Source organism: Geotrypetes seraphini, chromosome 6, assembly GCF_902459505.1.
Source record: "Geotrypetes seraphini chromosome 6, aGeoSer1.1, whole genome shotgun sequence".
Classification (NCBI taxonomy): Eukaryota; Metazoa; Chordata; class Amphibia; order Gymnophiona; family Dermophiidae; genus Geotrypetes; species Geotrypetes seraphini.
Genome location: NC_047089.1, coordinates 205984122 through 206010237, shown reverse-complemented (window position 1 = coordinate 206010237; position 26116 = coordinate 205984122). Strand labels below are relative to the sequence as shown.

At 41.8% G+C, this 26116-nt stretch overlaps 1 protein-coding gene across 1 annotated transcript in view; it reads right to left on the bottom strand.

The window, feature by feature from the left end:
- Window positions 1-5055: 5055 nt before the first annotated feature.
- ARHGAP25 (Rho GTPase activating protein 25) overlaps window positions 5056-26116 on the bottom strand; it is a 39021-nt gene continuing 17960 nt past the window's right edge. The window contains exons 4-10 of the mRNA XM_033947630.1: window positions 24212-24419; window positions 20266-20398; window positions 20109-20182; window positions 13898-14019; window positions 13552-13754; window positions 10615-11174; window positions 5056-6151 (exon numbers count right to left, since the gene is read on the bottom strand). Coding sequence (XP_033803521.1) covers window positions 5941-6151; window positions 10615-11174; window positions 13552-13754; window positions 13898-14019; window positions 20109-20182; window positions 20266-20398; window positions 24212-24419 — 1511 coding nt within the window. The 3' untranslated portion in view covers window positions 5056-5940. The remainder of the gene's footprint in view (window positions 6152-10614; window positions 11175-13551; window positions 13755-13897; window positions 14020-20108; window positions 20183-20265; window positions 20399-24211; window positions 24420-26116) is intronic.

The window sequence follows — 26116 nt, the reverse complement described above, 5'->3', positions numbered from 1 at the left end:
CTGCGGGCTGTGAGTGAGGCTGCAGCGAGTTTCCTTGGGCTCGAATCGACACTGAGCCCCAACGCCAGGATCCCGCCCCCTCAACCATGGAATGCTAGCTCACCACGGGAAAGCAGCCAGTCTGAAGAGGCTGAATTCAGTGAAGCTCTGGAAAAGAACAATGCTGTGGATAAAACACCGAAGGGCCAGGAAGAAAGACAATACCTACATGGGGGAAAGATACCAGGAATAGCAAAACTGGATTAACGGCTGCAAGTATATTTTCAATGCCTAAATCTATCAATGTTACCCTAGACTCTTTATGGGAATTGGTAGCTGCATTGGGACAGACTTTGTCACCACAAATAAAGGACTTAGAAAATAAATTTTCTGAACAAAGGGAGGAATTAAATGGATTTAAACAATACATAATGGTTATTAAAAATAAGATAGAAAAAGTTGAGAAAGAGATTTTAGAAGTAAAGGAGGTACAAACAACTTTAATTAGAGATAATCTTAATTTAAGAAGAAAGATGGAAATCCTGGAAAATAATAATAGAATGAATAATCTTAGAATATTGAATTTTCCAAAGGTACCCTTATTGTCCACCAAAGAAGTTTTAAAGAAATATTTTTTGGAAGTACTTAATGTTCCAGAAGCTACTTTTCCTCCCTTTTCAAAAATATACTATCTTCCTACAAAAACTTTAAAGGAGCAACATCCGGTAGAGGGCAAACAGATGGACTTAACCACAATCCTGGAAACCTCAATGAAAGAAGTAGCTAGGCCAACAACTTTACTTGTTACAGTCCTCCTGCTACCCGATAAGAACTGGATATTAAAGTTATACTTCAGAAACAGACATAAAGAATTTATGGGACAGAGAGTTCAAATATTTCCTGATGTGACTAAAGAAACCCAAAAACATAGAAAACAGTTCTTGCTTCTCAAACCAGGGGTTACTGCGATGGGTGCTTTATTCTTATTACGCTATCCATGCAAGTGCATAGTAAAGTATAAATCTTGTAATTATGTATTTTTTGAACCTTCACAACTAACGGGCTTTCTCTCCATGAAACGTCTTGAAGAGGAATTAGTAACAACTTAGTTAATTAGATTTCTCCTGTGAATTACTCTCAGCTATCCGCCTGATTGATAAATATTCATATTCATTAGTTTTTATTTTCACTGAAGTTTACCATCTTGGATCTTTAATATGGGACTCTAAAATTTGATTAAGCAAATGAGTTATTCTTTAATTTTGTATTTAGTTTCTTTTTTGTAATATTGCTGATTGTCTTGATCATATTCTGTACAAGAAGTTATTCTTGATAATGTTTAATAAAATAAATAAATAAATAAAAAATAAAATAAAAATAAAAACGGCGCCTAATTTTGATTGACACGCAGTAGATGCCGCTTTGTTGGGTGCCTACCGAGTAGGTGCCATTTATAGAAACTGGCCCTAATTGTGCAAGTAAATTTATTAATTTAAAAAATTTCCATCCCGCTTATATTCTAAGCGGGTAACATATGATACATACATAAAAAGATAAACAAACTCTACAAATTCATCAAATCCCGCACTGCTCCTTGTCATGCAGTCTTCCAAAGCCCCAGGTACATTAGATAGATTGTGAGCCCACCGGGACAGACTGGGAAAATGCTTGAGTACCTGATTGTAAAAACCACATAGATAACCTTGATAGGCGGTATATAAAAACCTAATAAACTTAAACTTGATCAAACATCAGCACAAAATAAAAAGTCCTCATCTAATATTCACTTCACATGGGATTGCTCTGTCATCTACTAGTTTAAAACAATCAGGTAACGAAAGCTCTCACAAATAGACAAGTCTTTAACGATTTTTTGAAGGATTACGTGTAGACTTTAAATCTTTCCCCCTCTTTTACAAAGGTGCGCTAAGCTTTTTAGTACGCGCTAAAAAGCTAATGTGTGCATGCTATCCTATGAACGCGTTAGCGGTTAGCGCATGCGTTGATTTAGCATGCACTAAATCCGCACTAAAACGCTTAGCGCACCTTTGTAAAAGAGGGCCTTAATGTCCCTTTCATCGAGTTCCCGCTACAAATACGGCAGCTGCTATGCAGATAAGTATACACTTGTGGAAGTACCTGCTAGCCGAGCACTCAGCACTATTCTGTGACAAAGGCAGCTCGCTTAGTGCATAAATGTAAGGGGGCGTTCACAGGGAAGGGGCAAAGGTGGGGCCTGCAGGACCAACATATATGCATGCAACTTACAGAATACTGTAAGTTAGGCCCACAATTGCCATCCTCAGGGCATGCCCACTTACGCCTACTATTGATAAGGTGTAAGCAGATGTATATAAATGAAGGCACCCAGATTCCATTAAGGAATTAGGCCCCGATTCTATAGACAGCGCCTACCTCCTAGGCATCATTGAGGGCGATTGGCAAGCATCTACTAGGTGCCGCTAATAGAATTGTACCTAGTGGCACCTAAGAAGTCTTAGGCACTCTGCCATTTAGGTCAGGGGTTTCTTAGCCTAAATAAGTGCGCCTGAGTCACACCACGCCCAAAGTTCACCCCCTAACGACGCCCATTTTCTGATCGGCGTCTCATTATAGACGCCTACCGAGCTAGGCGCCTACCAGCTAATTAATTAAAATTGATTTTTAATTAGTTTTTTTTTAATGGTGTCTGCAATTATCAGTGCTGATTAGGCCAATTACGAAAATTAAGTTAGGTACCCAGATGGACTAGGCGGGCTAATCTAGGCACCTAACTTTAGGCATCATTTCTAGAATCTGGGCCTTAGCGCCACAATTTAGATGCCATGCACTGAGCACTCCGTTTTAGAATTGCCAGCTATGGTGGTAACTCTCTACATGTGTGTGTGCTAAGCGCAAATCCCATAAAAGTAATTATGTGCGCAATTGATGTAGAATACTAGCGCAAGTCCACAATTATGTGCATAACATTAGGCATGAGCACTTCTACTACCTCAATGCTTACGCCTAAATGTCACCAAACAATATATGGCAAAAATCAATATTAAATTACATTACATTACTGACTTCTATTCCGCCCGTACCTTGAAGTTCAGATTACAAAAGAGACATCTGGACATTTCCAGGAGAATTACAAGAAGATTGGTGAATTACAGTTGAGGGAAAATCTAATCCCTTCAAAAAGTGGGAGAAACATTTACAATAGCATTAAGTGCAGCTTCACTCGTTTAAATCACACGTTAAAAATGAATCAATGAGGAGTGTTGCCACACCTTAGCTGCTGCTTCGGGTGGCATTCTGAGAATCCTATAACGAGTGAAGCTGCACTTAACGCTATTGTATATGTATTTGCCACTTTTTTTTCTTTTAATAAATCTTTATTGATTTTCAAATCCTAACAGTGCAGTGCATTAAATCTTAACATATGACAAATCAAGAAAAGCACTTTAAACATTCAAATTTTCAAAAACCAACCATTCCCCCCCCCCTTAACTAATCAAAAATATAAATGCATACAAACTTCCAATAATCTGGTTATAATAAATAATAGTGCATTCCCACCTCCCTCCCTTCCCCCCTGGATGTGTAAGGAAATCCACAAAAATGAAAGGGACCTGACCACTATATTGAAGCAATAAAAGATGCCAATGGGCCCCACCCCAAGTTAATTGTTTTACTATGCCCCAAGATTTCCGCATTCATTTTTTCATATTTATAGGTGGAACATACGTTTGCCCACCAGAAAGTAAAGTTAAGTCGATCAGATGCACCTAAACGTGGCAGTTACTCACAGAGGTTTTAGAATAGTGTCAATTATAGACATAGGTGTTTGGCACATCCCTGCCCTGCCCATGACTTTCCCACATCCGCACTCCTCTCACAGTTATATGCTATGGAATTATGGGCTCCTTTTACGAAGGTGCGCTAGGGCCTTAATGTGTAGAATAGCGCGTGCTAAATTGCCACATGCGCTAGCCGCTATCGCCTCCTTTTGAGCAGGTGATAGATATTCGGCTAGCGCACGCTATAGCGTGTGTGCGATAAAACTGCTAGCGCACCTTTTTAAAAGGAGCCCCATGTGTTAATGCTATAAAATAGCTCCAAAATGCAATTACACAAATTAACTCCAATTATTGCCAATTATGAATGTCAGTGCCGATTTGCGCCCAGTAATGCAATAACGCACATAACTGCTAGTATTCTATAACCTACACACGCAAATGCATATCCATGGTGTGTAAAATTTGTACATGAGATTATAGATTGAGGGGGTACGTGTGTGCCCTCTGAAATAGACATTAGAGAGAACACCAGCTTTAAAATTTGAGATGTGAATTTTAAACTGAAATATTTGATAGAGCGAGTAATCATTTCCCTGCAGCAATGTCATTTCCGAAAAGAAAACTGTAAATGTTGTGCAGCTAGCAACCCTTTCCATTTCCCACAAATTCTTCCATTAAAGCCTGCTACAGTTTTACACATTTGTAAATTTGGGAGGTATTTGCTAGAAGGAAATGTTATATTTTGTGCATCTTCGACTTTTAAGGATGCTCCTCTAGTCAGGGGACCCTGACAGAAACTGTGAATGGTTTGGTTCCATATTAAACCTCTCAGAAGTGAGGGCTACAGGGCAACTTTCTGGCCCAAGTAAGAAAAGTCTGGAGCAGCTTTTCTTGGTTTTTATAAACCAAAATGACAGGTTCACACCTTCATCTAAGACAGGGGTGTCAAAGTCCCTCCTCGAGGGCCGCAATCCGGTCGGGTTTTCAGGATTTCCCCAATAAATATGCATGAGAGCTATTAGCATACAATGAAAGCAGTGCATGCAAATAGATCTCATGCATATTCATTGGGGAAATCCTGAAAACCGGACTGAATTGCGGCCCTCGAGGAGGGGCTTTGACACCCCTGATCTAAGACTAAGGGTCTCTTCTATTAAACTGTGCTAGCAGTTTCTATCACGGGGAGCCGCACTGAATGGCCCACGCTGCTCCCGACGCTCATAGAGTTCTTATGAGCGTCGGGAGCGGCTTGGGCCATTCAGCGCAGCTCTTTGCACTAAAAACTGCTAGCACAGTTTAATGGAAGAGGGGGGTAAGTCATGGCTATTCTAATAGCCCTTACACTGGAAGATGGGATGTCCAATATCCAATCTGAAGGAAAGGGTGGTACTGAGTTCAGTGGTGTAGAAACAGCAATGGCACAGCTGTGATGTGGTTGGCAGAGATCCCCAAGCCCTGCCAGCTAAAGACTCCTAGCAGTGAACAGCGACTCATACCTGTTGCTCTTGCTGGCCTCAAGCCTTCCCTCTGATGCAACTTCCTGTTTGCGAGACCAGGAAGTTATATCAGAGGAAAGATTTGGGGCCAGCACGAGCAAGCGGGTATGATCACTGCTGGTGAAGAACTATAGGACTGGAATGGAGTTTGGGGGAGTTCAGTTAAAATAAACCCAATCCCTGGGGGAAAGGGAAAGGAGAGATGCCGAGAGAGGTTGTCATACCCAGCCATTTGGGGCTCAGGACTGCCCAAAGTTAGGTGTCTGGCTATGCCCCTGTATTAGAAAGTTAAAAAAATCAGCTATTTACTTTCCCATGCAAAAGGCATGAAGTACAAAGATGACTTCTGCCATGTAAACAAGTGTGGTCATCTCCTAAACATCCAAAGTTTGTTGTGGGTATTCATTGCAGATTGAAAGATCATGTCTTTATCACATCACTGTGCTCTGTACTTGCCCCACCCAAACCTTCCCATCTCTTTGTAGATCTCTGGTTCACCAATTCCCATTTGAGCTGTTTCAGTTTTGAAATTCTAGATGAGCCAACATGCAAACAAACACAGGCTCCTCTGCTTTGTACCCTCTGCTTCATCCTATTTCCAATATTGTTACCATCTCTGCGAGGTGAGGAAGGAGAAGAAAGATCACATATAAGTAAAACCAAATGCAGTAAGTTCTTTTCAACTACTCTGCTTTGGTCCCAGGATCACTCATTGATTTTAACAACCCTTTCATTTCTTTCTCTAAGATCCCATTCCTCTTTTCGGTGTCACTTTTGGATTGCTGTGCATTCCTAAGGGTAATCTCCAGAGCTGAGTATTTCTTCTTTTCCTCCTCAATTTCTTCATTTAACCTGACCACCTTGGCCCAGACATCATAATTCTCCTTTTCAAGGCTGCAAGAAAAGACAAAGATAAAGGGGAGACTCCATTTTCTAACCCTGCGCCCGAGTGTTGGGTTTCCAGGCCTTATTGGGAAAAACATGTCAATGCTACGTGGCAGAATTCTTATTATACTGTGTTATTATTACTAGTAGTAATTCATTATTACAAACTGAAATACAGTGGTACCTCGGTTTACGAGTGCACCAGTTTGTGAGTGTTTTGCAAGACGAGCAAAACATTCGCAAACTTGGTGCCTCGTAAACCGAGCTTGCCTCGCTGTACGAGCGCCCCCCCCTGCGATCCGGCATCCCCCCCAGCGATCCGGCATCCCCCCCCCCCCGAGCAGTCAATGACACCCTTTACCCAACTTGGCACCAGTGCCGGTGCCCGAAGATCCTCCCTCTTCTGGCGTGGCCTGGGCTGGGCGGTGCATCGGAGATCCTCCTTCTTCTGGGCTGGGCTGGACTGGCTTTGAGCATTTGCGCATGCTCAAAGCCTTCTGTTCTCGCTCTCAATCTCGGAGAGAGCGAGACCAGAAGGCTTTGAGCATGCGCAAATGCTCAAAGCCAGTCCAGCCCAGCCCAGACCAGAAGAAGGAGGATCTCCAACGCACCGCCCAGCCGCGCCAGAAGAGGGAGGATCTTGGGGCACCAGCACTGGTGCCAAGTCGGGTAAAGGGTGTCATTGACTGCTCGGGAGGGGGGAAAAGTAGGATTGCGGTGGAGGGGGGGCAATGCGAGCGGGGGGGATGTCGGTTCGCAGGGGGGTGAAGCTGGATCGCGGGGAGGGGTTTGGAACAGCATCGGATTCCTCAAAGGGGGGGCGAATGGAGCAGCGCCGGTAGCCTCGTGGGGGGAGGGGGAGGGGGGAGGAGGTGGAACCAATCAAAGCAGTTTCCCTTACTTCCTATGGGGAAACTTGCTTTGATATACGAGCAATTTGGTTTACGAGCATGCTTCTGGAATGAATTATGCTCGTAAACCAAGGTTCCACTGTACATTGTTAAGTGTATACTTGTATACAGTGACAATAGAGTACTTAGTTTGTCTTTATCGTAGACAATTAGGAGATGTTTGGGGTTGCATTATAAAAATATAGCAATACTATTTGTTGGCCCTGATACTGCACAATGAAAGCTTAGTCCATAATGGCGTTTGGACACCCAAACTTCTGTTGTAGAATACTAGCATAATCTGGCATTGGCACATCTAAAACCTAGGTACGTACCAGCCATAGACCTTCTGTAACTTACTGTATTCTGCAAGTTGTGCATAAGTGTGAGGAAAGTGTGGCGTAGTGGTTAAAGCTACAGCCTCAGCATCCTGGGGTTATGGGTTCAAACCCACGATGCTCCTTGTGACCCTGGGCAAGTCACTTAATCCTCCCATTGCCCCAGGTACAGTACATTAGATAGATTGTGAGCCCATCAGGACAGACAGGGAAATATGCTTGAGTACCTGAATAATCTCATGTAAACTGTTCTGAGCTCTCCTGGGAGAACGGTATAGAAAACTGAATGAATAAATAAATAAATAAGTGGTGGCTCTGCCCATGCCCCTCCCATGTGAGCATCCCTCTTTGTAGTTACCTGTTATGCCTTAAGCACACCCTTACAGAATAGCGTCTAGTTGATTTGCTGTCACATACGCAGTTAAGTGTTCACTTACTTGTGAAAGTGCTGGTAATTCTGCACATTTATGCAGGTGCCCAGTTATAGAATTGTCCTTTTACGAGCTGTGTGTCCATGTTACAGCTGAACAAAGTTTGGATCTTCCATAACTAAAGCGGCCTTCGTGCTAATCTGTCTTTGCCAAAGGTCCTAGCTTTCCTGTATCATTACTTTCTATAAGAGTCACAAAGTACAAAGAAATTTGATTCAATCACAACCTTCATCAGGCAACTACATTGGCTCCCAATATCATCCCAAATAATTTCCAAATCATCATGTATCCTAGACCAGATTCTATACGGAAACTCAGCAGCCACTCTCAACCAACTATTCTCTACTGTTTGGTCGACATGAAAAAGACTCCTTAACAGAATCCAACTAAACCTACCATCCACAAAATACCTCCACTACAAGCAAATTTTCTACTCTATGCTAACTTATCTGGGTGTAAAAACCTGGAATGACCTACCAAAAGCTATCAGGAAAGAGACAAACTACCTACATTCAGAAAAAACCTGAAGACTCACCTCTTTGACAATTAACTGTTTTAGTTTCTGCATAGCACCCCCTACTTCTAGGTCCCTCCTCTTGCTTCTCCATGCCCCCTTCCCCTACTACTTTCCCCTTCCTCTTTGACCTGTCGCCTTGAGCCTTTATAGGTATGTGTGACTCACAAATAGAAGATTAGATTAGAAAGTACAGCATGAGCTGAAAGGGACATATTATTAAATATAACTTACACTGGCTATTGCACCAGGAATCACACTAACATTAGTATAAGCCACATAGTGACATGGTACCAGAGATAATCTGTTTCTATGACTGACTGTACAGACATGTGTTATTGTGACTTGGGCCTATGGACCCATAGTTTCAAGGACCCCAGTCAGATGACCTTTCCCCCTCCTTGCCTCACAACTGCTGAACTGTTTCTCCTTTCACCATGCCCCCAAACAGCTGATTGCTCCTATTCCCCATCATTATGTGATTTTCCTGACAGGTGTGAGTCTTGTAGTGCCCAAACTTCCACTTTGTTCTACAACCACAAGACGAATGCTGGCTGAAAATTGCACAGTGCTGAGGAGCAGAAGAAAGGAGCTGTCCAGAGGAAGTGGTGCCCGCAAGCAGCACGGTAATTTGGGGAACACCGAGAAGAAAGGGGAGCTGAGCAAGAGATCATTGGGGGGCAAGAGACAAAATTCCCCCTTCCCAAAAAAGCATAAACCTCCCCCCCCATCCAAAACTCCTACACTTGCTCCCTCTGCAGCCTGGCCTTAGCCTACAAGACAATGGTGCTGGTGGCCACCTTGTTAACCTGATGCTGTAAATGTCTGTCCCAAGTGGATCAGTGTTTGCAACCATATGGGTGCTCCATGGTACACAGTCAAAGGCGCAGAGGACAATGGCATGCCGATAATCTCGCGCCAACATTTGAACGCAGGAGAAATCCATGCTGCCGCTTTGAAGCCTTCTGTTTTATGCTGTGAGGGGGATGTGGGGGGAACCCTCAACTACAGTTAGAACTGCTCGCGCTCCTGTTGGAGGGGGTGTTTAGGGGGGGATACTGAAAACTCCCATTGTCCTTCCCATTTTCGGCCTTCGGGAGTTTTCAGTGTAGTGGGAGGATTCCTCCCCACCCACCCCAATGGGAGCGTGAGGACTAAGTGTAGTGGTGGGTTCTCCACCCCCACACCCCTCTTAGAGTGGAAAAGAGTCCTCAAAGCGGCAGAAGCAGCTGCATGCATTTGTCCTGTGCACAAATGTCAATGTGGGATTGTCAGCGTGACATTGTCCTCCACAGTTTTGACGAGTCACTGTGCTCCATAGATCTCTGAACCTTGAGGCAAGATGAGCTGGTTAGATAATTCAGCTTGTCAGTGCTTCTGTCCTGCTGGCTGGTTGGGTGGGCTTGAGTTTCAACGTGTGGAGAGGAGAATGGGAACTATGGGATTTAGTAGCAGAACAAGTGAAGGGATTGAATGGGAGAGTGGAACGGGAAGCATGGGAACAAAGTGATGGGGAAAGCATGGGCTGGAGTATTGAATGAGGCATTGGGAGAGGGAGAAGTAAGGGAAATGAAAAGGTATTGCGGTTTTGAGTGGGAGAATTGCCTCGCAAGAATTAGTGAGGGCAAAATGGGAACTAGGAAAAGTGAAGACTAGGAGAGAGAAAGACCCTTGGTCAGAGCAATGGGGACTGACTAGGTGGGACAGCAGGGAGATGGATAGTATAGATTCTGGGGGTGAGGAGAGAAACTAGGTAGATGAGGTAGAGGGAATTTCAGGGCAGGGGGAGAAAGAGGCTTAGGAAAGAAAGAGTAAAGATTCTAGGAAAAGAGTGAGAGAAAGGCCATGAGTACAGAGGGGAGAATGGAGATCAGGTAAGAGTAAGTAAGGTAAGTAAGGACTGAATGGGTGAGAAATTGGGAGAGGGGAACAGAGGGAAGTGGTATGGGAGAACAAAGAGAGTGCCCAAATAGAGAGGAAATAGCAAGATGGGAATTTGGGAATATAGGACAGGGAAAAGCTTGGACTGAAGGTACAATGTTGGTTGACTGTGATTTTGATTGCTTTTGCTATAGTACATTGTTCCTTGTTTTTTCTTCTGGTATGCCCAGTTAACCCTCAATAAAATATGTTTACAGGAAAAAAGCCAGCACTTGTTAATAGGTATTGGACAGCTGTCAACATTGTTAAAAACAACTGGACCGCTTACAAGTACTCAACATTTTTTTAAGAGGGTAGCAGTATGTCTAAGAGTGCCTGGGAAAGGCATCTTTCCTTGAAAGTGCCACACTGAATTTACCTTTTTATTCGCTCCTCATATTCCTTTTTCTGCATAGCCAATTCTTTTCTCAGCTCCCAGAGAAGATTTTCAAGTGACTGTGAACTTGCAGATTCTGTGCCTGGCTCTGTAGTCCCTAAAATTGGACTGTTCTCTTTTTGTTGATGTGGGCTTTGGGTTTCTTTTTCATTGCTCCTGCTGTTCAGGTTTCCTTCTGTGTTTTCTACCCTGGAGGCAGGAACATTATCGTAGGTTGAAATCCGATTTAAATCAAGAAGACTGAAAAAGTCCCCAGACAGAGATCTTTTGTGCTTTTCTGTTGGAGAGACAGTCTGACATCCAAAGTCTGAAGTCCAGAAGTCACTGCTGAATATTTCCCCTTTCTGGCTCTTTGGCATCTCTCCCTGGGGAGCGGAAGTGATGGAGCACTTCCTAGTGGGAAGGGTTTGAGTTCTTTTTCGAGGGCTTGCTTTCCATGTCTCTAAACCATCCTCGTACTGGTTGTCATCAGTTCTCATGAATGGGCCTAGGCCATCACTCAGTCCTGAGGAAACAGATCTGTTCAAATCCAGGTTGTCTTTCTGGAAATGAAGCCAAAACAATTACAATACCGATTACATTTAGCAGAGGTAGATGTCCTTTTTCATCTCATATACAGGTAACAATGTGGGCCCAGTTTCCAAGGGAATGGTATAATTTAGGGGTAAAGAATTTTTGTGCACAATAGAAGAGAGGGACTTGGGTGTGATAGTACATTAAGGTGGCCAAACAGTTTGAAAAGACAATGGTGAAAGCTAGAGGAATGATTGGGTGCATAGGGAGAGGTATGGCCAGTAGGAAAAAGGAGGTATTAATGCCCTTGAATGAAGCTCTGGTGAGACCTCATGTAGAATATTGTGCACAATTCTGGAGACTACACCTTCAAAAAGGTATAAACAAGATGGAATCGGTCCAGAAGAAAGCTACTAAAATGCTCAGTGGTCTACATCATATGGCGTATGGGGGACAGACTTAAAGATCTCAATATGTATACTTTGGAGGAAAGGGGCGATATGATGGAGACATTTAAATCCCTATGTAGCATAAATATGCATGAGACAAGTCTCTTTCAATTGAAGGGAAACTCCAGAGTGAGAGGGCATGGAATGAAGTTAACAGGTGATAGGCTCAGGAAGGAAATACTTTTTTTTTTTTTTTTACAAAAAGGGTGGTAGATGTGGTAGAGATAAAGACTGTGTCTGAATTCAAGAAAGCGTAGAACAGGCATGTGGGAACTCTTAGGGAGAGGAGGAGATAGTGGATGCTCCAAATGGGCAGACTGGATGGCCTATTTGGTCTTTATCAGTCATGGTTCTAAGGCATCATGATGGGACAATTTGTTTATTCAACTATATCACATTTAGAATTTCTGTTCTGATTTCTATGAAACTATGAAACAGCTAGGAGGAACCATTTTGCTCCTTTCCCAGAGATTTAACTATGCTTATTTAAATAATTTTATTTAAGTATCTGTAGCCTCCTTTTTATTAACAATTTTGTCCATTTTTAAGGAAAGGATAGAATGAGGAGGCCAAATCATGTTGAAATTGAAAATGATATGTACCATATATACTTGAATAAAAAATCTATCCGAATATAAACCAAGGTAACCTTTCTTCCATCAAAAAAGGGGGGGAAAAGGATGACTCAAATATAAACCAAAGGTTTATATCTAAGTATGGAAACGCTCTCTCTCCTTTCTCTCTTCCACGCCCTACCCTGCACCAATAATCTTACCTTCCCCGAGGTGTCCCCTCCTGGCCCACCCCAGCCTGGCAGCAACAGTCCCAGCCATTAGAGGCCTCTCCTGAGCCTACTATAAGTCCTGGTGGTCTAGTGGTGATTCAGGATAGGAGCAATCCCTCCCACATATTGTCCCAGCCAGCTCTGCACCTCCAAGACACATCCAAGCATATCTGGTGGTCCAGCTGTGAGTCGGGGAAGGAGCGATCATCCTACACAAGTTAGATGGGTGCCACAAGTTAGATGGGTGGGAAGAAGGTGGGAGGAGAGCAGGGAGGTGGAGTGATGCGGATTTGGCTGGGACTGGATACGGGAAGGATCGCTCCTTTCCCAGCTCACCACTGGATCACCAGGACATAAGGTAGGTGCAGGGGAGGCCTGCAATGTCTGGGAAGGGGAAGCACTCAAATATAAACTGAAACCCCCATTTTTAGTCCCAAAAATCTCAGTTTATATTCGAGTATATACGGCATATATATATGCATAAATAAATAAATTCCACAGAACTTGAGGGCCACAACCCAGTTGAGCTTTCAAAATTTCCAAAATGAACATATAGCATGTACTGCTTCAATTTTATGCAAATAGATCTCATGCATATTCATTGTGGAAATCTTGAAAATCCAACTGGGTGGTTGCCCAACCCTGACTTACATTACATTACATTACATTACATTAATGACTTCTATTCCGCCTGTACCTTGCAGTTCTAAGCGGATTACAACAAAAAGATAACTGGACATTTCCAGGAATAGGAATACAGTTAACGACGTTGGGCCTAATACATCTAAACGATAGCTGGACGTTTTCAGGAAGAGGAATACAGTTAAAGGCGTTAGGTCTAAATCACATTTTGAAGGGAGGATCCTAAGAAGGGGAGAGAGGGGAGAAGAGTGGGGTTAGGAAATTAGGATAAATTTCTTGAATAGTATGGTTTTGATTTCTTTTCGAAAAGCTTTGAGGTCAATTGAAGCTGTCAGTAGGTTGGTGATGGAGGGGTCCAATTTAGCTGCATGTGTTGCTAGTAGGTTGTCGTACATCTTTTTGCGCTTAGTTCCTTTATAAGGGGGGTAGGAGAAAGGGGACTGGGTTCTCCTTTGTCTGGAATAGAGGTTCCTATTTAGGCGGTTGTTTAAGCGGTTGTTTTAGACCATGAAGATTTGGCTTCTATCTTACTTGTTGGTTTTTGCTGATAATTCCTGCTCTGACTGGTGGTATGTCCTCTGCGGCATCCCATCCCACTGAGCTACGGGGGATGGTAACCTTCTTTGAACCGCCCTTCTGGAAAGATAGGGAAGGAGGTAAATCTTTTGATTTGGGGAAGATTTTCTCATGGTGGCTAATCATTGCAGTCATCAGTTTCTGGATCTGGGGCGTACCTAAAGGAGAAAAGGCATTAGAGTATGATCTGGACCCTGTAATCACTTTAACCGCTAAAAATATGCTTTAGACATCAGCACTTGTACAGCAATTATCTATGTGGAATAATCCATGTTTTATGTAATTTGTCCATCACAGCTACCTTTCATTATTGTTACAGGGTCCTCAAGCTTTGGCCGAATGAGGTTTACACCAATCACGGTTGCCAAGTTATCCACACTCATCTTATTAACACTGGAGTTCAGTTGTATTTCATAAAGAAACCTGCCAGAGATGAAAAGCAAAGTTTAACTTAGAAAAGGAGATAAGGTCAACAATAATAGATTTGGTCTTTTCTCAACCCACCCCACCTCCCTCCATTCAAGCAGACTTCTGTCCTTCACAAACCTACAATTTCACCTTTCCTGAGTCTGTTTCAGCTTCTTTGAGTTGTGAACAGCATAGGACTGGAAGGTAATGCAGTATAGAAATAAAAGTGATATGTTATGTTTCCCTCAATAGGTCTTCAATTCTTTCTCTCTCTTCTGCTTCCTTCTACTGAACTTTGTGAACCTGCGGCCTGCATTCGGAGCTCATTCTGTCTCTATGTGTACTGCTTTGTGAAATGAGCAGCATTAGCACAGAAACCAGAACTTGATCTGCTGGAGCGAGCAGCAAAAGGGAGAGGATGAACAGGAGGGTGGGAATAAGAACTTAATTAGACTGAAGGGGACATGATCAAAAAATTTAAGATATTGAGGGGCACTGACTTAGTAGAGAAAGAGAGATTGTTCACCCTCTCCAAGGTGAAGAGAACGAGAGGGCACTCGCTAAAGTTAGAAGGGGATAGATTCCGTACAAACGTAAGGAAGTTCTTCTTCACCCAGAGTGTGGTAGAAATCTGGAATGCTCTTCTAGAGGCTGTTATAGGGGAAAGCACCCTTCAGGGATTCAAGAAAAGGTTAGATAAGTTCCTGCTGGACCAGAATATACGCAGGTGAGGTTAGACTCAAATAAGGCACTGGTCTTTGACATAAGGGACGCCACGTGAGCAGACTGCTAGGCACGATGGACTGCTAGTCTGACCCAGCAGCGGCGATTCTTATGTTCTTATAGGCAGAAGACAAATGGAAGGGAGGAGGAATCACATTTTCTTGGAGGTCTGCAGGATATCATGCAGCAGGCATGTTATCATCTCTAGAATTTGAGCTTGGGAAAAAAAAGCAGAATGGGTTTCCAAGAACAGGTTGACAGGCAAACTTTATTAAATTCACGAAGATGTCCGCGTTTCAGTGGATGTCTGTATCAGGGGTCAACAAGGTCAATAATACAGTCTGGATAATATCCCGCTGTTCTTTTAATATAACGGTAAAGGGGGGAGATTTGATATACAGTACTGTTTTTTCTGTGTGGCTACAATCAAAGCGGTTTACATATTTTAGACAGGCAGTTATTTTGTAACCTGGGGCAATTACCTGTTAAGTGACTTGCCCAGATTCACAAGGAGCTACAGTGGGAATTGAACTCCCAACCTCAGGCTACAGAGGCAACCACTTTAACCACTAGGCCACCACATAAACAGGTAAGAGCAACGTAGCAAATTCAGTTGAGGAACAAAATGCTTCCAGGACTCTCTACTGAGGCAACAGAGTGTTAGGTATGTTCTCTTATGGCAGTGCAGAAACACCATCTATGTGAGTTGAGCATTTAAAAGAGCTGCCCTAGGATTTTGCCATTCCAGGCACTGACCTATTGTGTCTGCATACAGTGGCGTAGCAAGGGTGAGAGGCACCTGGGGCGGTGGCGCCCCTTCCCTGCTCTCATCTCCGTCCCCTCCCGAACCCCTCTGCTGCACGTGCCCCCCTTCCTTTCATGTCACTTCCCTTCCCCTTACCTCTAATTCACTGCCGCGAGCAACAAGAACTTCAATGTCCACCTCGCAACCCCGTCAGCTCTCCCTCTGACGTCACTGCCTATGCGCGGCCCCCTTAAGTGACGTCAGCGGGGAAAGACAATAGGGTCGCAAGGAGCACGTTGACGTTGTTACTCACGGCGGTGAACTAGAGGCACAGGGGAAGGGAAGGGGTGAGCGCGCATGGCAAGGGGATGAGTGGGAATAGGCAGGTGGGGCAGAGAGGAGGAGGGGTGCCAGCCCCCCCCCCAACATGGCGCCCGGGGCAGACCACCCCCCCTTACTAGGCCACTGCCTGCATATAAATGCAGGTGAGATCCATTGACCTCTGATGCTCTTTTCAGCTCAGAGCTCTTGCAACCATATCAGTTGTGGGGAAAAGTGTGAGACTCTGCAGGTTCTAGCATCTCTTATTGGATCAACATAAAAATGATGCGTAAAGGTTACAGTGCATGAATTTTACAGACCACATAGCCACTAGGAGTAGCTTAATGGTTGCATCAGTAGGCTGAGAACTAGGGTTGCTTGGAAACAAACAGGAGAAACTGCCTTCACACCAGTGAACAGCAAACAAAACAACAAAGGTGACCAATTGTTGTTCAGTCTCTTTTATTATGATGGACACGACATGATCGTGTTTCAGTCCACAAGGGCCTGCCTCAGGAGTCATGTTGTAATCAAATCATATGAAATCCACAAAATTTTCAACACATTCTATAGAAAACCTCTCCTTGGTGTATTAACATGTACTGCTGAATGCAGCTTGAGTGAACAGCATCTGCTGCCCGCGGTTAATAGAAAGAGGGTTTTACTTCCATTGAAAGCAATAGAAGTAAGGAGGACAGATTGAGACATCTGGGTTTTACTTCTATTAAAACCAATGGACGTAAAATCCGAATGTCTCAATCCACCCTGTTTTTTTCTGAAGTCCCAAAGTGATGGGCTGGGTCAGGAACCGGTTGAGTGGAAGGTGACAGAGGGTAGTGGTCAATGGAAATCGCTCTGAGGAAAGGGATCTTACCTCAAGGTTCTGTTCTTGGGCCTGTTCTTTTTAACATTTTTATAAACGATATTGCTAAAGGGTTGTCGGGTAAGATTTGCCTCTTTGCGGATGATACCAAAATCTGCACTAGAGTAGACACGCTGGATGGTGTGAATAACATGAAGAAAGACCTGGCGAAGCTTGAAGAATGGTCTGAAATTTGGCAGCTAAAATTTAATGCTAAGAAATGCAAGGTCATGCATTTGGGCTGTAAAAATCCGAGGGAATGGTACAGTTTAGGGGGTGAAGAACATATGTGCACGATGGAAAAGCGAGATTTGGGTGTGATTTTATGTGATGATCTTAAGGTGGCCAAACAGGTTGAAAAGGTGACGGCGAAAGCTAGAGGGATGCTAGGTTGCATAGGGAGAGGTATGGCCAGTAGAAAAAAGGAAGTACACGTTTACAAAAATTAGACAGTTCTAAGTCCAATAAATGCTGGCACTGTAATCTGGAACCAGGGACATTAGATCACTTACTATATCATTGTCCCTACATTAAATCTTTTTGGAATTCAATTTGGCCACAAATTAATAAATTGATGGAAAATCATATATCAATATCATATGATACAGTATTATTTGGAATGATGATGAGAAAAAAAAGTCAAATTTCACCAGAAAATAACAAGCTTTTATTAATTATGACAGGGGTTGCCATTCAACATATAACCAATAATTGGAAAAATTATAACAACCTAAATTATACATTTTGGTGGAATACAATATGTCATATATTTAAAATGGAAAGAACAATAGCAATACAAAGAGGGACATATACTAAATTTATAAAAATATGGGGGCCATTGACAAATTACTACAATGAATAAATAGTTGGATTTTTCTTCTTCTTTTCTTCTTTTAAATATCTTTTTTTGTGACACACATAAAGGGGGGGAAGTGAAAATAATTTTTACATAATAGGCTATAATATGATATACAAGATGTAATGTGTAATTAAAAAGTAATAGAAGGGTAGGGGGAGGGAGAAGGGATAAAAATATATTTAGAATATGATGTATTAGATACAAAAGTGATATTGTGTATTTATCTATTGAATTTAATATTTTGTACACTTTATGTAAAACTTGAAAATAAAAAATAATAAGGAAAAAAAAAAAAAAAAAAGGAAGTATTGATGCCTCTGTATAAGATTCTGGTGAGACCGCATTTACAATATTGTGTACAATTCTGGAGGCCGCATCTTCAAAAAGATATAAAAAGGATGGAGTCGGTTCAGAGGAAGGCTACTAAAATGGTGTGTGGTCTTCGTGATAAGGCATATGGGGACAGACGTAAAGATCTCAATCTGTATACTTTGGAGGAAAGGTGGGAGAGGGGAGATATGATAGAGACGTTGAAATACCTACGTAATATAAATGTACATGATTCGAGTCTCTTTTATTTGAAAGGAAACTTTGCAATGAGAGGGCATAGGATGAAGTTAAGAGGTGATAGGCTCCGGAGTAATCTGAGGAAATACTTTTTTATGGAAAGGGTGGAAGATGCGTGGAACAGTCTCCCAGAAGAGGTGGTGGAGACAGAGATTGTATCTGAATTCAAAAGGGCCTGGGATAGGCACGTGGGATCTCTCAGAGAAAGAAAGAGATAATGGTTACTGCGGATGGGCAGACTAGATGGGCCATTTGGCCTTTATCTGCCATCATGCTTCTATATTTCTAACCCTACTAAGAACCAGGGAAGGCCAGTGCAAAGCCCACTGCATTTCCTTATGATTTTAGGCCTGTCACTTAATGCTCCATTGCTTCAGTTACAAACTTTAGATTGTAAACTCTCTTGGGAATGAAAAAATACATACTGTATCTGAATGTAAGTCACCTTGAGCTACCACTGGAAAAATTGTAAGCTAAATTCAAAATCCCCTCTTAACCCCCCCCCCCCCCTCCTTTTCTTTGATCGTCATCCAGGCAGTTTCCATCCTACTGCAAAAAGTGTGCTCAGCTATTATTTTGAAAGGAATCCTATTACATTAAGGCAACTGAAAAAGGGAATCTGCTTAAATTTAGGTCATTCCAGAGTTCCAAAGGTTAGCACAGTAGAAAAAAGGAACAATAATTTTTTTTTTTATAATGTTCAAACCTTATTGAATTTCTTTCCTCCAACAAACAGTGATGGAGTAAAGAAACATCCCACCATTAGGCAAGTTCTTCCGGTTGCCTTTGCTCCCGTTGACAGCTGCTGTATATATAGCAGTAGCATAGCCAGACCTTTTATTTTGTGTAGGCCAACAGTTAATCTGGGTGGGCCTCCCAAAACTAAGCACCCCCTTTTATCCTGCATCTTGCATTTGCTACCGCCATTTCACCTGTGCCCCAGCAATTTCCCCTCTCCCCCAATGTACTTCAGCTTTTTCACAGGTGGTGGCATTAACATGCATCTGCTACCTATACCTCACAGGCTTCCCTCTGCTATTACATTACATTACATTAGGGATTTCTATTCCGCCATTACCTTGCAGTTCAAGGCGGATTACAAAAGAATTATCAAGGAAGTATTACAAAAAGATCTTACCAAAAAAAAATTTGGTCATTTTCAAAGAGAGTAAGAAATGAGTATGGCTATTTGTTTAGGGTAGTTGGCTTTAGTGAGAGGCAGTGTTTGATTCTTGCGGTGTTATTTCTTTTTCAGGGATTTCTTGAAGAGTATGGTCTTTATTTCTTTTCTACAAGTTTTATAGTCTAGGGATGCCGTCAGTAGATTGGCGATTTGGTTGTCTAGTTTGGCTGCTTGAGTGGCTAGTAGGCCATCATATAGTTTTTTCCGTTTGATCTCCTTAATTGGGGGGTATGAGAATGGGGTGTGCCCTGCCAAAGAGGAAACATAGACAGTAGATGCACTACATGCATAGGTGGTGAGGTACAACAGGAAGGGGGGAGTTGCCAGTGTGTAGCCACAAAGGCCGGATCCAGCTGTGGGAGAGAGGGGAGCAAGGGGTCACTGCTGAATTGTTGTAGGTGGGCTTGAGCCAATAATAGATGGGTCTGTGCCCATCCAGGCCCACCTGTACCTATGCCACTGTATTTAAGTAAGAATAAATATGTTTATATGTATTCTAAAACCTGAAGAACTTTCTGAAAAGTTGTTCATTTTCTAAAAACCCCCAATACTTTTTTCAATTCTCTCATTGATGATGTCATTTCTCTTTTTTCAGAGACAGGACAGAGGACAAATTAAGTACTTCCAAGGTCATGTTAATTTATTGGACATTTGAATGAACACCTTTTAATTGCTCCTAATACTATACAACCAACATAACAAAATAATAGCATGATCAGGAGACAAGACACCCATTAGTCATGATAAATATTTTTTCAAATGGATGCTTCTCTACCCATTGATGGTTTTTCAACAGTCAAGAATGCATGCATATGATTTTTGAAAACCTTTAAAACTCACATACCTGCAAATGAAACTCAACAGATTGTAATTGTCCCTGGGAAGGAGAACCACTTGGTTCATTAGTTCTTCATGACCCTAAAACAAGTAGAGTTAACTTAATCACTGATACAGAAATTATCAACTTAAGCAGCTACCTTACATTCACATAATCTACGTACCTTGACTTCATCAATACTCATCAGCTGAGCACTTGATAGGAAATCTTCATATTGTGCCCAGGGTATTACCGGTTCAGGCAGCTCCCGTAGATACAATTTAAACAAAGAGGCAACAGTGTGAACATCTGTAGTGCTGGAAGGTATGATTATTACAGTCAGGATTAGCCCAAGTATATATAATGTATTAATTAATTATTTTAAAAAATGTATAAATCGCATACAATCGAAGCGATGTACAAAATGACATACATAATAAAATGACAAACCATAAACACATCTTAACAAAATAGCATCTACATAGCAAAATAGGAAAAACTAAAATACACACATGATTGTATAACATCCTTTCATTGGCTCATTGGGGCAGAGTGATAGGGGATTATAACAACCTACAGTCAATCCATGTTATATGAACACATCGACAAACAACTGAGTTTTCTGTTGTTTTCTGAAACATACCCTGTCTTTTTTGTTTTTTTATCGATTTTATATATATTTTGTACAGTAAGATTGTAATGAAAAACTAAAAATTAAAAGAAAAATAAAGAAATTACAGTATAAGAGATATTGACATATTCTCCTTACAAAAACAATCTATAGTCCACAATTAATTTATGATCCAAGACTTCAAAGAGTGACTATAACAATCTAGGAAAATCAATATAATCTTAATCTTAAGAAAATCTGAGTGACTGAAATCGCGGGGAGTAATTAAACATGTGACTCAGTTGTTCCTTCCATTATTTCACCTTTCTCAAGACATTTCAACGCTACAAATTTTGTTAGGTGTGTCGGATCAAAGAAAACATATTTATCTGAACCATAAAGAACAAGGAAATCTGATGAAAAATCCCCCCCCCCCACTGAAATTATTTCAGATTTTAATAACAGAAACTGCTTTCTCTGTTTTTAAGTCTCTTTGGTGGCATCTGGGAAGATCTGCACTTTCTGACCCAGAAACTTTAGTTCTATTTTTAAAGAACATCTTCATTATCCAGTTCTTATCTGGCATCAATGCAACAGTTACCAATAATGTCACCGGTGTGTAAATGGTTGTAATTAATTCTTCTGAAACTGAAAAAATTTCCATGAAATATTTTTTTAACATTTCCCTAGGGGACATAGAAAGAACCCTAGGGAAATTTAGAAATCGTAAATTGTTGGCACGATAGCCATTTTCAATCATTTCCAGTTTCCGCCTAATATTAATACAATCTTTAATCACAGTTTCTTGTACTTGTTTGACCCTATTATTTCAATTTCACTTTTTTGAGAAATAGTTTTATCTGAGGTCATTTGATTGTAATACAGTCAGTTCTTGTTCCTGTTTATCAATTTTCATTTCCAGCACTTTAATTTGTGGATTCAATGAGCTTCCCAATTTAACAACTAGGTCCCAGAGACACTCCATTGTGATTTCAGTGGGTTTTTCAACCATGAAAGAAGAAACCTCACCTCCCAAGTTTGTAGGTTTTGGGTCTTGTTGTGCCTCCCTCTTTCCTCGATGTTCCAACCGTAGTATCACTCTCCAGACTCAAAAAGTCTTTTGGTAGATCTGTGTCATAGCTCGCTGATGAACAAGCCTCTTGGGTTATAGGCACTGCCTCATTGGACGCACCTGATACCCGCGTGAGCTAGTGCGCTGCGGTTGGGGGGAGAGTGTCTCTCACTTCAGGGCTAAGCGTGACCTCTAGCCCAGGGATCCTTGCGGCGTCATTCTATACCGCCAAGTCCTGCGGGCAATTCCCTGAAGCTGTCGACTTCCTCTGAAGCCGGTTCAAGAGCTGCTCGATAGTGAGAGGAGGAGGATTTTCAGAGCTCCGCGAGGCTCCAGCGGCACTTCTCCCTCTCCTCTTAGGCATGGGAAAATCTCAAACAAAGCTGAGCAGGTACAATAAGTACAATAAAGTAGAATTTCAAAATTGTACCAAATGCTCACGAGACGCTTCCGAAATTCAGCCACTCATGGCCATCTTGAATCATCATATCATATCCTGTCTTTACATAGTCTCATAACCCTAGGAAGGGAATCCTGATTTCCTTGTCATTGACAATCCTCATATACCCCACAGATCGCAAACTACAGTTAGGATGATAAACATTCCAAGGATCTTGAAACCATGCTGGAGCAGTAGAATATATCACCTTTGCACATATGAAAGCCCCTTGTGATATAGTCATTGAGGGAATGGAAGCCAATTAAGTTTTTTTTTAGAATTGGCATAATGTGCTCAAACCTGAGAATATCAGCTATTAGTCTTTCTACAGAATTCATTAGCAGTTGAAGAGATCTTAGTTTAGACTTGGGTAACCCAAGATATAGCACATTACAATAATCAAGACAAGTCAGTATCGAAAATCAAATCGTGAAAGCATTGGTTCCAATCTATGCAAAATATGTAATTGAGCATACCCTGATTGTATCACCTTGACAATCTACTTCGTCATAGAGAGGGCAGAGTCTAGGCAGACACCCAGAACTGTCAAGGATGCTTGTCGGTCTTCTAAATCTGCAATCTAGTCAGGTTTTCAGATTTCTCCAAGATTTCTCCAATGAATATGCATTTAGATCTATCTCCATACAGTGAAGGAATGCATGAATATAGATCTCTTGCATATTCATTAAGGACATTCTGAAAACCTTACTTGGTTATGAACTGACATTGAGCACCCCTACATTAGGCATACCTTCAGCTATGTGCCATCCCTGCCCCACCTCCAGAGGTGGCTCAAGGACATAAGCCCCATGTCCAGTGTATCCCCTTCTATTCCCTCCCTCCAGATAGCCAGCATCCTCTCTTTTCCTTCCCACTCACTGCAGGTGGCCAGCATCTCCCCTTTCACTCCCTATGCCAACCCTTGGGTCTCCCTTCCCCTCCTCATACTTCCACTATCACCCTATTATTTCCAGGATCACTCAGATAGTACTCTACACTGCCACAGGTCCTTCCAGTAGAGTCCCACTCTCAAGCACTGTCATGTTCCACCTACCTCAGATACATTTTTATTTGGGGGAGGGGAGGAGAAGAGGTCAGGACACAGCAGCTCTTGAGCACAAGTCTCTATTGGAAGGCCCCTCGCCCATACAGAGTGCATTTGAAGTGACAATGGCAGCACGGGGAATGGAAGGTGGGAGGAGAAGATTACAGACCCAAGACCAAGGGGAGGGGAGAGAGGCTGCTCTCCTGTCACACTGCCATCCCCCAAATGCTTTCACACTAGCTGTCACATTAGTAAATAGACCCTACCGACAATAATGGGACCTGTGCTAAAACAGTGTTAAACAACTCAATAAACAATCTGTATTATCTTTGGGGGCTACATTTCAACTTAGAAATCCTTGTAAATGTTTGATCTTTTTTGATCAACATTCGTACATTTTTTTTTTCTTGAGGCAAAAGAAGCAATACTTTCCAGTGCTCCCATAGTGAAATAAGGTCCAGTTTTTATTTATTGGAAGACATAACAATACATTAATTATGATTTTCTTTAATTTCTGTATATACTAGACCCTATGATTGTGAATTGCTTCTCCTATAATGTGGGCTTTATTTGAGAGATGATTAATAATATAATTAATGTTATATGGCCAGATTGGTCATTTGATTTTTTTTTCTTTCTTCTTTTATTTAATATGTTAAATCTCTCTTTTCCTTATATATATATACTGTCTTATGTATATTTATAAAATTACAAATAAAGAAAAAAAATTAATAAATAAATCTAGTCCTACGAACACGAAACAGGATAAAAATCATGATTTCCTCAGCCTATTTTTGATGGTCTTGAAAGAGTTTGGAGCTGCTACCGTTTACAAACTGGAGAGTGAGGTCAATGGCAGAGAAAACCAAAATAATGAAATAGTACTGAGGACATAAGAGAAGAAGCGACACTATTCAAGCAAACTATAATCACAACAGCAAACAAAAACAACACTAAACCATACCGATCAAAGGATGGTCTTTCTCCAGCATCAAAAGCATCTCTCAGCTGTTTCACCTGGTTGTCCTGTCCGGGAAGGCGGAAGACTCCCTCCTCATTTAGCCCTTGCTCTAGGATGAAGTCAGCGCACTTCTGCATGAGGATGGGGACCACATGCTCTCCAAACTTCTGTTCATAGGCTATGGTATCTGCTAAACGCTGGCCAAACACAACTGAAGACCAAAAGAGGAGAAGGAAAAGGGTAATTCCGGCTGCCATAAGCTTTCTTCCTAACCGAGACATGTATAACCCCTTGAACTGGTGGAATGATCTCAGAAGCTGCTTGTGCAGTAAAGTCATTTTGATCGCAGCAATCAAAGATATAACTTAAAAGCTCAAATTTCACAAAAATGTGCTTTTTACATACTCTACTACCATATTATTTTCTATTTGCAGAATATAGGGGTCTTTTTACTAAGGTACACTAAGGGCTCCTTTTATCAAGGTGCACCTGCCGTGTGTTAAACCGCCTGCCGCGCTAGCCGCTAACGCCTCCATTGACGAGGCGTTAGTATTTTGGCTTGCCGCGGGGGTTAGCGCGTGGTGAAATGTCCGACGCGCTAACTCCCGTAGCGCACCTTGATAAAAGGAGCCCTAACTGATGTACCCCCTCTTTTACTAAGGTGCGCTGACTGATTTGTGCGCGCTGGACGCTAACGCATCCATAGAATAACACGCACATGTTAGCATTTTAGTGCATGCTAAATCAATTAGCATGCGCTAATCAGTTAGCACACCTTAGTAAAAGAGGTCCTTAGTGTGCTGTAAATGCAGTGAAAGACCATTGTATAACTATAAGCTGGATGGCACGCAACTCACACTAATTCATTAGCGCATCTTAGTAGAAGGACTTCCCATAGTCCTGTACTACGTGAATGCATAAGCCAAGGCAGGGAATATATTCTTAACATGCAGTTGAAAACAGTATACAGACTATCCCGCTCTTTTACTAAGATGTGCTAATCGGTTAGCGCACTTTCGTAAAATAGGGCCTAAATGTATAAGCAGGGATACACAAAAGCAATGAACAATTAAAGTGAAATCAGATTTTTTAGAACAATGTAATGTAATGTAAACCCTGCTTTTCAAAAAATGCATCCAGCTGTCTTAACTCTTCCCCCTGCCTCCCCCTTGTAAATTCCCCCCCAAAATCTCTTCCTCTTTTGCTACTTCATTCTCCTCAAAGTCCCATCCAGGTAAACAACTCCCTAAATTGCAATTCTCCAGGAAATGTAAACAAATCCCTCAATTATAATTCTCCTGGTCTTGTCCATTTATCTTTTTTTTTTTTTTCTTTTGCAATTCAAAAATCCTAAATTGTATTCTCCTGGAAATGCCAAGCTAGATTCTTTTGTAAACCGCCTACAACTGCAAGGTACGGGCGGAATAGAAGTCATTAATGTAATTTTACCACACAACCCATTTTTTCCAGGGAGTCTTTCTTTTATATATATATTTCCTGACAGCAGGAAAAAGACTGCATAATAAAAAATGTGCAAGCAAAAAAATCTTCTGGAGCATAGGGTTGAGTTTACAAAAAGGCAAGAAAGGCATGCAGTGCATTTTGGGAATAGAAAACTTTAAGAATAGCCTTGCTGTGGCAGATCAACGGTTCCTTAAAACCAGCATCCTGTCTCTCACCATGGCCAATCTGGTGCACAAAGAAGTCCCCAGAAAATCTCTGAAGTGGTGATCTCTGCACCTACCTGGCTAAGGACTTGTAGTTTCAGAAATTTGTCCAAATATTTTCCAAACCCAGCTATTAAACTTTGACCACAGCCTCCAGTACATTTTTGTTTCCAGGGTGTTGGAGGGGATATGTTCTGTTGAATTTTATTTTTTTTCTCTTGTGGGAGATCTGGATTTTAAA